The 13,674-nt window shown below is 38.9% G+C and overlaps 1 protein-coding gene across 1 annotated transcript in view; it reads left to right on the forward strand.

Moving 5' to 3' along the window:
- LOC126470751 (ras and EF-hand domain-containing protein-like) overlaps positions 1–13,674 on the forward strand; it is a 379,970-nt gene that overhangs the window by 264,907 nt on the left and 101,389 nt on the right. Inside the window, exon 5 of the mRNA XM_050098757.1 lies at positions 11,764–11,832. Coding sequence (XP_049954714.1) covers positions 11,764–11,832 — 69 coding nt within the window. The remainder of the gene's footprint in view (positions 1–11,763; positions 11,833–13,674) is intronic.

The raw sequence follows: 13,674 nt of genomic DNA on the forward strand, positions 1-13,674 counted from the left end.
ACTTTCAGCTTGCAGTCAGAAAACATAAATCCATTCTAGACAACCAAGTTATCCTGTAGGCGTAAAACCTCCTTCCTGTGTAAAGACACGGCCAGTGACTATGCGATATTACTTAGAGGAACCCCACAAGGCTATAGCTGCACTGAAGGGAGACAACAATATTTTTACCGTGCGCTTAGGTCTACTAATCACCTTTAATGAAGTGTGAGGGAGAAAGTCCTCTAGGATACTTAGTACAGGTCATTCTGCAACGGAGAGGAAAAGTTGTGATTCGTAGGAAGTGAGTAAGGCCGAAATCACTTGAGTAACCGATTCAGTACAAAAACAATTCATTTTCCCAACAGCTTATCATTACAGGGCGAGGTGTCTTACAGTGGATATATATTTTTTCTAATCAACGAGTAAACCCTACGAACCTGTATGTAAGGCCTTAAAAGCAACTCCCGGTCCCTAAGTGCTACCTTTGGCTGTCAGAGACAAGCACTGCTTGCAACTCGTTTCAATAATACACAATGAAATATGTTAACCAAAGCTGCGGCCAAGTAGGAGACAGTTCTTGTTCCTCCCCATATTCAATAGGCAGAAAATATTAACTATTATTCGTTGCAAGGCATGAGATACTACAATAGAGTACAGAAAAGCTTAAATTCAAACCTAGAACAAGTGCCATTATTTTCACAAAATCTACTTGTGAACTTCGTAACGTGCTATTAACATGCATATAATTCTTACCTAATGGCAGCATTTGATGAACAGGTGTTCATGCGTTACCAACTAAACATAAAATCATAAATCAGGGAATTATATACATACAACCAAGTACACTTTTCCTTTTCTATTCTTTGCGCTAGATGTGTTTGCTAATAAAGCTACCTTCAGCCGTAAAAATCATGAAATATGACAGTTATTGCAATAATATTTAAATCTATTATTCATCAAATATGAAAGTAGACATAGGCCGTTAAAATAGTAAAATCTATTTGGAAAATAGTGAGGCCTTTACAATAAGACAGACAGAGTAGCAATCCTTACGGTATATTTTTCGGTGTCCGATGGTGGTGCACTTCTGGCTACTAGATGTTTATGCCAACTTAGCAGAGACGGCAAGGAATGGACAACTAGGGCAGTTCCTTATCGCACCTCGCTGGCACTCTTCTTCCGGCTGCGAAGTGGTTATGTTATTTGGGTAGATGTTAGGAAGCGTAGATGCGGCCCGGACGGCACAGTGCAGCACTCGATCACAAGGCGGCCCATGATCATCTGGAGCATGTATCCAGGAAGCAGCGAGTAAATCAGCTAAGTAAATCGTCATAAATATTAAAACCTGCATTATATGCGAACCCATTTTTTTTTTCGTTGAGGTGTCTATCCGGTTCCTTGTGTTTCGTGCATGCTTTATCCGACCACACACGTCCTCAAGTGACACGGGCATTGACGGTACATAAACCCGGTCTTTCACAAATTCCCACAGAAAGAAATCGCACGGTGTTAAGTCCGGCGAACGGGGTGGCCAGAGGAGAAGATTGTTGTCTGCTGTTGCAGCATGTCCAATCCAGCGTTGGTGCAGAACACGCTTAAGAAGCGCTTGTACACTCGTGTGAATACTGGGCGGAGCACCGTTATCTCGACTGGTGTTCAGCTGCGGTAGAAAGTGTATTTCCAACATGTCTCGGAATGAGTTACCCATCACCGTTTGTTGTTCGAAGAAAAATTAGCCGTGAACTTTCTCTCTCTACACCGCACAGAAAACGTTCACTTTAGAAAAGTCGCGCTTATGCTCTATCAGCGTATATGGTTCCTCGTTTCCCCGCTTAAATGGAAACTAGCTTCATCGCACAAGATGAGTCTTTCTACAAAACCAGCGTCCTCAGTTTTTAACCGCAGCTCTTCACAAAAGTCACGCCTTTTCATGTCGTCTGATAGTGTAAGGATCTGCCCTGATCCCACATTGTTCAGTTTAAAACATAGCTACCTACCCAACTCCTTCCACATCGTAATCTTTGGCATGAACAACTCCCTTGCAACGACTTCGGTGAAACGCCTCGCGCACTCTTTCGAGGTCTGCAGCAGACACACGAGATCGACCAGGACTCTTCTCCTTATAAAGGCATCCGGTTTCCACGAACTGGAGGTACCACGTACTTGTGTTATTCTTGTGTGCTGCATCTTTCATAAGCCGTAGATGAGAGTCACGTTGGACTGGAACCATAGATCTGGACACCTCAAAACCCTGTTACGATGTCATCTTGGAAACAGGTGCTACACCTGCGCAGTAAGCATGACACGCGAACAGACAGTAGCGTATCAAAAACTTGAACAGTTGCTGCTGCTGATGTTGTAAGGTTTTCCCATATAAAGAAATAAATAGATTTGTTATTAATTTTTAAAATCGCACTATTCATTTATAACCACCCTCTATTAACTACAGTAGCTTTTACACAGTCGTATTGAGTGGCAACAACTTCCACCACCAAAATAGTCTGTAAAAAACTTTATATATCTACAACGTGGGCAACGCGAACGACATCAATCTATAATTATTACCATAACTGAGATTAAGCCTATGTATGTGACTATGGAATAGTGCTAGACTCCTCTTTCACAGCTCATTTTCTTTTGCTGCTTATCAATCAACTTCTCGACATCCTCCATTCTTTTTCCTACTACACTTACATCGACTAACCCAGTCATTACATGTCTTAATCGTAATGCTAAAGGTATCTCTGATAAGTTTAAGTTTTTCTCCAATTCTTCACAACATTCGATTTCCATTGTAATACTAGGGATAATGTCCTTCCTAGTGACATTGGTCTGTATTGTTCTATTTGACTGGATGTACACCAGTGAGCCATAACCTTTGCAGTTTGTATGGAACGTTACAAATCCCACAACTTGTGGGAGAATGTCCCCAGAAGCCTGTTCCTCACAAGAATGGTCATACTTTCCGCTTGCAGGCTTATGTGTAGCCATTCGTTATCACTAGGATGTGTCCACAGACTCTTTTTTACGGTGATTAACATACTGGCGCAATTCTTTTGAGTGTCCTTGCTTTGCAATAATTATTTGACTTCACACTCGTCCTGGTAACACATGAGCCACATTACAAAGATTTGTTTACATATCTTTGTTCCCTTACCAATCTCTTTCCATTCCGATTGATCTGTCGAGAGTTTAGCATACAACTTCTTAGAATTATCTAAGGGTAAATATCTTTTCTCTGGCTATATATAAATGTATTTCCCCGCATCATCTTTAGTTGCTGTTGGGAGTGGCAACATTCTACGTAAACTGAACTCTTTATTCTCCACTACTGGATTGATAATGACATACTCTTATACATTATCAGACACAAATACATGTAAATCCATGATTTTTAGATTATCCATATCATTTCTATAAATGTATGTGAAACTGTAAATTCTTAAGATCATCTTGAAATATTTTACAATCTGTATCAGACTTACGATATGTGGTGCTAGAGTCCCTTTCTTTGCATGCAAAATGGCACGTACTAACAGCCTGTACTTAGCGCTTAATTCTTTATTGATGGTAACGAAAGCAGCTGTTCTCTTTAGTCCTGCATTCCTCGTTTTTAGTGAGTATGTAATGAATTGTATCAGCTTATTCATACCGTTCTCTAATATTTGCTCGTTAATCGCTATGCAATGTACCATGTGATTCAGCGCAGAGTTTTACTCTAAAGTGGCTATGTTACTATCAACTTCATTATTTAAAAGATTACGTTCAGTTCTTTTGGTATCTGATGGGCTTAATCTTTCTCTGCACTGTTGGACAGTCTTGTTTCTCACTCGGTCCACTCCATAGACTTACTTGTCGGACGTTCTCAGATTCACATACGTCAAAATTTCCTATGCTACTATCTCCCCTCACTTTTCTTGTCATTTAAAAATAATTAGGGCTAGAATTATTATGACCTAGAAATCACCATAATATGCTGTTATGACCAAAATTAACAAAATTATTCTTATTAACGAAAAAGTTCACCTTAAAATACTAAACTGAGGTAAAATTTCTGTTGTAAATTTAATTCGTAAGTCAGTTTATGATAATGATTTATTTATTTATGAATAAAAGCACGTCACAAGCAAAGCAAACTATGGACTTTGCTGTTAAGATGTGATTTTTATTAACTACCAGAACATAGTTACCTTTGATATGCTTTTTTTATACATCCTTATTGTGACTTCAGTTTGTGATCTCTGCATTCCAATATATAATTAATACCATGTACAAGATTTCAAATAAAAAAGATTTCCTATTGTCGGCCAAGAAAACATTGTATTTCGAAACACTTCTTACAACTTCAGATGACACAAAAAGTGCATATTTATAATGGGCAGTATCAACTGAATTATAAATATAATTGATTAAGAGAGAAAATCATTCATGTGGAATACAGTGTATGAAACCCTTCGTTTTTTCTAACACTTTTTCCATTTTCTTTGACGCTTTTTTCCCCACTTTATCCCAAACAGCTTCTAAATTATTCAGTTTTGCCACTGGTTTTGTCTGACTCACAAGTGACATTTCTGTTTGCTCCAAAGCAGTTTTGGCAGCAGTGATATATCCAAATTTTGATTTTATGTACGAAAGGTTCCCTGAAATTTCAGCATTAGACATTAATACGTGGGCTACCGCACTTGAAACGACTCCAGTGCTATCGAATGAATCAATGATGCTTTCTACAACGTTGAAGTTCTGCCAGAAATAGTTTCAGTGGTCAGTCTATGAGCTCCTTCCTGTCAAAATGGGAGATGGTGATTAGAAAATGTCTAGAGCTAGCAACTGAAGTGCTTCAGCACGTGAAGAGGCTTTCAAAAATAACGTTTTGACACACCTAAATAATTTGTTAACATCACTTTTAGTGTCAGCAGCTTGTCCATATAGGGTACAGCATCCACTGTGAAAAGTACTACCATACGTTGTCGCTCCCATATGGCACCTACAGATCTGGCAAACAATTTACTGATGGTGGAATATTTACTTTTTCTAAACGTTCACAATTTATAATAAACTTTTCGTCAGGACCATCTTTTTCCAAAAGTTCCCACAATGACATTGCAATATATCTTCCTATAGTCTCAGCTTTCATCAACAGATACTTATTCTTTTTTATTTGTAATTTTTCTGATTTGTTGCATTCCTTTTTCTTAGCTTCGCCTGTCGTAGTCTTCTTAATGTGGAAGAATCAAGAAGAGATTTAGCTGTGTGTTTTTATAAGAAATCACAGAATTTTGAATAGTTCATCTTAGTTAAGGGAATGTCAGCACAAAAGAAAGCTGTACAAAGTTCTTCACAGAATGGTGTATAAGAATGGCTGGAGCCCCCACGGGCATATTATATTTCACGTTTGTATTTTTCTGTTGCCACATGCTGCTGAACATTAAATGACTTCTCCGCAAGTACTTTTACATCACAAAGTTTGCAATACAGTATTTTACTATCAGTCGAAAATGATTTATTACCATATTGAGACAGGAACTTTTGTAATTTTACTTGAATACTTTGCTCTACTTCACACATTTCTTCTGAACTACACTGCACACACTTTTGACTTCTATAGGATTGCATAACAAGCATTTATATGAATTAACTCAAATGATGTGTGGCCAGTGCTACCACATGGCATATTAAATGCAGAAATACTCTGTTGTACCCACAGATTTCAATCACTATGATCCTCTCTTATGAAGTGTCTGAAATATTCCACCAGTGTCATAGGAGTTCTCTGGGGCGCCCAGTTTGTCTGCAGGTGAAATGTTGTGGTCTGCATCTTCTGAATTTTTGATAATTTCATACCCTCTAGAATACTTAAAAAATTCGACCCTAGTCTGTCTCTAGCACTGACCAAATTCTGTATCATAACACAATTTCTTCCACAAATTTCTGGGCCATTATCTCGGCATTCTGCCACTTGGTCGTCACCTCTACTGTGAACTTGTTCAGGTAATCTTGGAATGTCAAGGTGTATCGATTGCAATGGTTGTGGTTTTTGTTGTATCTAACGATCTACAATGTCTGTGTTGCATTTCTCGAATACTGTCGTGATTGTGTTTGTAATTACTAGATGTCAGCGTAACGGGTTGTCGTGCATTTCCTTCATAATTTCGGCCCTTTCGTCTATGATAAGTTCCTCGGTTTGTTCCTCCTGTGCTTTGTTTTCCCTAGCCACTCTTATATGTCCCTCACTTTCATTTATACTCTCTGCATCACCATACAGCATTTGGCTTTATGCATCGGCATTTGCTCTGAGTTTTCCACGTTTATACACAGTGCCATAAGAATATTCCTCTAGTTTCAGCCTGTAGTAACCTTGGCGATGGATCCTTGACACTGAAAATTCATGTTGGTCACTTGTGATCTGCTATGGTGAAATGTCTCCCATTGACTTATAGCCTGAACTGCTTTGTGCTCTACACAACTGCTAATCACTTTAACTCAATTGCAGAATAAGTCCTTGCAGCCTTAGTCAATGACTGTGAAACACAGATGACTGCTAAACCTTTGGGTAGCTTCCCTTGAGACAGAACTCCCCCCAGCACCTCTCTGCTGGCATCCGTCACTACTATAAATGAGTTCTCAAAATCTGCTCAGTATGGGAGAATTTACTAATTTCTCTCACCGTTCTTAAACTGCTGGTTGTTGTTCTCCCCATACATATGGCAGTTCAGCCTTCAGCAAATTATGTAATGGATTCGCAATATTATTGAACTTTGGAATGAACTGTCAGTGACACCCATCAAGCTGTAGATGGATTTCGGAACTGGAGAGTTCTTCACTTTTTCCACAATACGCTCACCTCGCTCTACACCTTAATCTGTTGTGTTGTGTCCTTAGAATATTACCCCCACTCTAAGGAATTCACACTTACCTGGCTGTAGCTCTGACCTATGTGCGATTGATCTATTCAATATACCCTGAAGCTTTACATTTTGTTCCTTTAATGAACTACCGTAGCATACTGTGTTATTCAAATACTCTAAACACTCTTTCCCTTGAATTTCTACCAATGCATCATTAATTCGTCTCTGAAACATAGTTGGTGCATTCTTTAACTCCAGTGGCACCCTTCTGTACCCATAATGCTGATAATTTACGCCAAACGCTGTCTTTTCTCTGTCTGACAGTACCCACTGGCCTAATCTAAAGTGGAGATATACTTGGCTTTCCCTAGTTGGTCCAATATGTTACTTATTTTAGGGGTGAGAAAGGTCGCACCCCCCTCCCCCCCCCTCGCCCATAAATTTCGCTCAATTTTCTATAGTCAGTTGCGAATCTATACTTCACTAACTCTCTGGTATCTTGTATTTCGGCACTAGCAATATGGACTCTGATTTTCAACTCGTTAACCATTTTCTCGATTTGTCTGCAACACCGCTATTTGTGCTTTGGTATTCTATACATTCTCTGCCTTTCCTTTGTGCTCTGGCAGTATTGAGAGTGCATGTTCTGTACATGACAATTTTTCACCTTTTACATAAAATACATCACAATATGTACTACAGAGTGTTTCTAATTCATATAGCTCCGCTTTATACAAATGATCGGTTCGGATCGCTTCTCTGAGCTGGGCAACGCAATTTCTCTACTTGCCCATACCGTTCATTGCTCCCTGTACAGTTTAGATTGGTGCCATTCTCTCTACAAGTTCCCAAATACTTTTATTGTGGAAAGATCACAGCCAGCCTCATTCACATTGAACACACTGAGAATATATTTTTCTTGTGCCATGCTATTTTGCCTGGAAGATAACTCATCGCTTTTCGTCTCACGTTTTGCCTTTGGTTTGCATCTCTTACTTCTTCCTTCGCCATTCTTTGACTATACTGTTTCGTTTTATTTCTCTCTTGTTCAGGACTTAACCTCTTATTTGTAGAATCTCACTGTCATCTGCTATTCCCATTCATTTCCACTTTCTTTGCAGTCTGACTCATGGACTGCCTCAGAACATGCACCTTTTCATTATATATTGTTTTTTCGGCTTATCTAACTTCCCGTTAATTGTTGTTGCTTTTCAGCTCATCGTTTCATAGAAACTTACGGCGGTAATTCTGTCTCTGACACTATGAGAAACGGAATATTTCGATCCTGTAGTCTAATCGCCTTCTCTCCGTAATTAATCACAACCTCTTGCTGCCTCAGGAAGCCACTTCCTACTAGACTGTCAAAAGGAATATCCAATCCACCAGTAACAAACTAACTTCCTATGAAATGGATATCGTGCTTCATGGCACTTTCCCTACTATTAGTAACTGCAGATCCATAGTTTCCAAAGTCTCCACCGCACGTTTCGTCACACCCTTCATTCTACAGCTATCTTCCATGCTAATTACGGCTTCGACTGTCTGGTCGCTGTTGCATACCGACGTCTTATTGCCTCGTAGTGGCCGTGATTGTGAATTCAATACTTTACCTCCGAGTGTGAACACTGTTATACTTCCTCCTCTTTCCGCTGGCCCTGCATCACTTGCATCGTGTCTTCCCAATGCTATGCTTGTGCATTGTCTTAATATTAGTACTTAATAAAGTTTCTTTCTTTTCCTAGCAGCGTTAACACTATTTTGGATATTGAGTCATGAATTAGCTCTCAGGTATTTTTCCCTTGCAGAATATTATCCCTTGAAGCAATATTTTAAGCGTTACTAGTTTTACTATAAGTATAAAAAGTATATCGTTCACAGTCAAAAGTCCAGTTAAGTATTTTCTGTTTTTCGACGACTTCCGTTCATCCTTTAGCTTAACAGCTACAGCTATTCCTTTTTTTCCCCTTCAGTGAAAGGACCCATCAATATGCTATTTTTAAGCCATTCTCGGTACGCCATATTCTAGTTCATTGTGTTTTATATGCCAACAAGAATACATCCCTACAATCATCTATAGACTTGCCTTATATTTTAAATGAAAACTGGAGTAGTTTTAAACTTTTACATGGCACCAGGACTCCTCCTCAAATCGTTAGGACATTTATAGTAACGTATGTCGCGGGGGTTGGCTGAATTCCTTTTCAGTACCAGTGGTTAACCATGCACATAGTCCTGAGTAACAGGAATAAGTACTTTCATTTCATTGATCGCTTGCAATTAAGAGTTATTTTATCTCATGACGTTAACAATGTTTATAAACGTAGGTGTGTGTGTGTGTGTGTGTGTGTGTGTGTGTGTGTGTGTGTGTGTGTGTGTGTATTTTAGCCACATTTATCTGAAATAAAGTTATAAATACTTTCCTTGTATATCGGATTTGTAATTGGGAACTATTTCATCTAAAGACTATCAGTACTGGTAATCATTGGAAGGAACTCTTTAAAATATTTGAGCGCTCTCGTTCAATAAGAAATTGTACGGCCGCTAATGATCAAGAAGTTGAGCAACATGAGCCAAAACCTCATCCTGCATATGAGAACAACAGATCCCCAGAAATACAAAGGCCTAGTTGTTTTCTCTTTGTACAATCACAAACCTAAAATTATGCTTCCAGAAAATTTTGATTCATCCACAGTTCCTAATATAATGTAACTAATTTTGGAACAGGTATTAAGAAACACTTCGTGCATCTACATAAAAAGTTTGCTAGTTGTTTATCTATCACATCATCCGGTAAAAAGGATTATTTTTTAAACACTAATGAAACTCATGTATCTTTCTGAAAAATCTATCACACTAATGGTAATTTTTTGTACAAATTATCTTACATAGATCTGAGCAGAATTTTGTCATCACCTTTTGCATAATTCTCAGACATCCTCAGCCATAGGCAAAATAAAAATATTTGGAGATTTTTTCTTTATAAATTATGTGCTATTGTCTTAGCTAAATCTTACTTCTACGGAGATGTAGATAATAATATTTAATAGTTCCATACAAAATTTCATTGCTTCAAGGTAAATGGTTTGAGAGAAGATGATGTTTAAATATTAAAAATTATACAGGGTGTTACAAAAAGGAACGGCCAAACTTTCAGGAAACATTCCTCACACACAAAGAAAGAAAATGTTATGTGGACATGTGTCTGGAAATGCTTACTTTCCATGTTGAAGCTCATTTTATTACTTCTCTTCAAATCACATTAATCATGGATCGAAACATACAGCAACAGAACGTACCAGCGTGACTTCAAACATTTTGCTACAGGAAATGTTCAAAATGTCCTCCGTTAGCGAGGATACATGCATCCACCCTCTGTCGCATGGAATCCCTGATGCGCTGATGCACCCCTGGAGAATGGCGTATTGTATCACAGCCGCCCACAATAAGAGCACGAAGAGTCTCTACATTTCGTACCGGGGTTGCGTAGACAAGAGCTTTCAAATGCCCCCATAAATGCAAGTCAAGAGAGTTGAGGTCAGGAGAGCGTGGAGGCCATGGAATTGGTCCGCCTCTACCAATCCATCGGTCACCGAATCTGTTGTTGAGAAGCGTACGAACACTTCGACTGAAATGTGCAGGAGCTCCATCGTGCATGAACCACATGTTGTGTCGTACTTGTAAAGGCACATGTTCTAGCAGCACAGGTAGAGTATCCCGTATGAAATCATGATAACGTGCTCCATTGAGCGTAGGTGGAAGAACATGGGGCCCAATCAAGACATCACCAACAATGCCTGCCCAAACGTTCACAGAAAATCTGTGTTGATGACGTGATTGCACAATTGCGTGCGGATTCTCGTCAGCCCACACATGTTGATTGTGAAAATTTGCAATTTGATCACGTTGGAATGAAGCCTCATCCGTAAAGAGAACATTTGCACTGAAATGAGGATTGACACATTGTTGGATGAACCATTCGCAGAAGTGTAACCGTGGAGGCCAATCAGCTGCTGATAGTGCCTACACACGCTGTACATGGTACGGAAACAACTGGTTCTCCCGTAGCACTCTCCATACAGTGACGTGGTCAACGTTACCTTGTACAGCAGCAACTTCTCTGACGCTGACATTAGGGTTATCGTCAACTCCACGAAGAATTGCCTCGTCCATTGCAGGTGTCCTCGTCGTTCTAGGTCTTCCCCAGTCGCGAGTCATAGACTGGAATGTTCCGTGCTCCCTAAGACGCCGATCAATTGCTTCGAACGTCTTTCTGTCGGGACACCTTCGTTCTGGAAATCTGTCTCGATACAAACGTACCGCATCATGGCTATTGTCCCGTCCTAATCCATACATCAAATGGGCATCTGCCAACTCCGCATTTGTAAACATTGCACTGACTGCAAAACCACGTTCGTGATGAACACGAACCTGTTGATGCTACGTACTGATGTGATTGATGCTAGTACTGTGGAGCAATGAGTCGCATGTCAACACAAGCACCGAAGTCAACATTACCTTCCTTCAATTGGGCCAACTGGCGGTGAATCGAGGAAGTACAGTACATACTGACGAAACTAAAATGAGCTCTAACATGGAAATTAAGCGTTTCCGGACACATGTCCACATAACATCTTTTCTTTATTTGTGTGTGAGGAATGTTTCCTGAAAGTTTGGCCGTACCTTTTTGTAACACCCGGTATAGTTACGGAAAATACAAATCAAGTGTTTCACACTATCATATATTATCGAATATAAATGTCTTACTACATGACACATGGTTACTCATCCTCATACCCCAGCAGATGAGCCACATATTTTAATAATTAAGTTACATTAAGTTCATTTTGTCATTATTCTTTTAGAAATTAATTCCACAAACAGACTAATTTTTCAGCAATTGCTCTGCGAGTGAAATTAAACTTTTGGCTTTCTTTTTCAGGCAACAACAGACGACCTACGCGTTTATCAACCAGAATGATCATATTTATAACCAAATTGGCCTGCTTCAGTAAGTGATTAATACAGTGACAGTAAAGCTAACAAATTAATTATGCATATCACAATAATACATATGTTTTAAGGTGACTAACATTTAACAATAATAATAGCAATAATGATATTCTACAAGCCCTGTCAATATTAATGTACACAAAATGAAGGAATGTTTGCCACGATTCCAATAGGACGGTGTCTCTACACCACCTACTTGTAACTCCACTGTCATCTCAGATTCCTGCTGATCTCCTCTCCTGCTTTGACTGTCTCAAGAACATGTGATTATTGAGCGGAGTTCTCACCTAAACCACACACTGATAAAATTTGTTTGCCATTGTACTCCACATGCGGTAAAAATTGTTTATGATTCGCCACGAACCTCACGAAACATAAAGAGAAAAGAAGTGACGTAGGTGAACTATAAACAACGTTTGTGCCATAAACTGATGATTTCTCAAGAGGTAGTGAGTGAATAAAGCGTGACTGCTCTGTCACTCGTAGTGCAATGACATTCCACAGTCGTCTGAAGTCACTAGACATGATACAGACACTTCTGAACATCTCAAGATTTTAAACATGGCTGAAACAGCAACTGTTGAAATTCTTCATGGTAAATGATGACAGCCAAAACAGTTGCAGGATAAAGATTTACTAAAATTCTTGATCACGGTTTCGGTATATCTAAATATACCTTCATCAGAAGTAAAATACACTAAAATTACATCGTGCAATGGAGATTTATAAAACAATTGTGCCAAAGGTGTCATCAGTAGTTAAAACATCATCTCCATTCATACAACATGATTATGGACAGAGGGTCGATGCGAACACAGCTTAGCATCAGTACTTCGCCTATGAACTAGCGTGACGAGGGTGTTCACAAGCCAACGAAAAATTTGTTTTCAAAAACTTTTTTTTACTTTGATAGCTGATCTTTACAGATTTTTATGAGCTGAATCCAAATCTAGCCTTAGTTTTTTGTATCACCTATAGTTTTCGAGCTATATGCTTTTTATTATACAGTATAAAAATCCTATGCTATATGGTAAACGGGGAAATTAATGAAATTCTTTGTTGCAACATACGGATAGTTTGTATTTACAGTAAGCTACTTAAAACAATGATATATGTTAATAGAGGTTTCACATGTGAGCTAGAATTGGTTTGTATTTTCTTTCTCTTTTTTCTTTGAAGCTACTTGTGTAGCTTTTTCTACGATGGGTCGCTTGCTGAACTTCGCGGTGAAGTGACGAACAATAGCCCCCATCATGTTGGTGTTCCAGAGGCCTTGGTAGTGTTTTTCCATCACTTTAATGTCCTGGTGAAAATGCTGTCCTTGATCCTCACTAACATCTCCCATATAGTCCGGGAAATAATGAGGTGACTGTTCAAAAAGTGAACTTTCAGGCTCATTAAACATCCTAAAGTTTTAAACTTCTTTAACATTGTAGCTATAATAGAAACATATTCTGGGTCTCTTTCGTGTCCTAAGAACTTTGTAAAGACTTGCTTGAATGAGACCCAAGTTTCTTTCTCATTGAAGGTCATTGTGGATTCAAAGTTGATATCAAACATCAATTTTCTAATTTCAGGTTCGACAAAGACGCTTTCTTTTAGTTTAGCTTCTGAAAGGTGTGGAAACTTATGGCAGAGATACTTAAAACATGGTCCATCTTTAGGCAAAGCCTTTACAAGCTGTTTTATTAGCCCTAACTTTATATGTAGAGGTGGTAGGAGTACGTTTTTTGGATCTACAAGGTTTTTGCGTAGAATGTTCTTCTCACTAGGTTTTAAAGACTGCCTCTAAGGCCAGTTCTTTCTGCACCAGTGTTGATCCCTAGTCCTACTGTCCCAT

This window comes from Schistocerca serialis, chromosome 3 (assembly GCF_023864345.2).
Source record: "Schistocerca serialis cubense isolate TAMUIC-IGC-003099 chromosome 3, iqSchSeri2.2, whole genome shotgun sequence".
In the NCBI taxonomy this organism is placed as follows: domain Eukaryota; kingdom Metazoa; phylum Arthropoda; class Insecta; order Orthoptera; family Acrididae; genus Schistocerca; species Schistocerca serialis.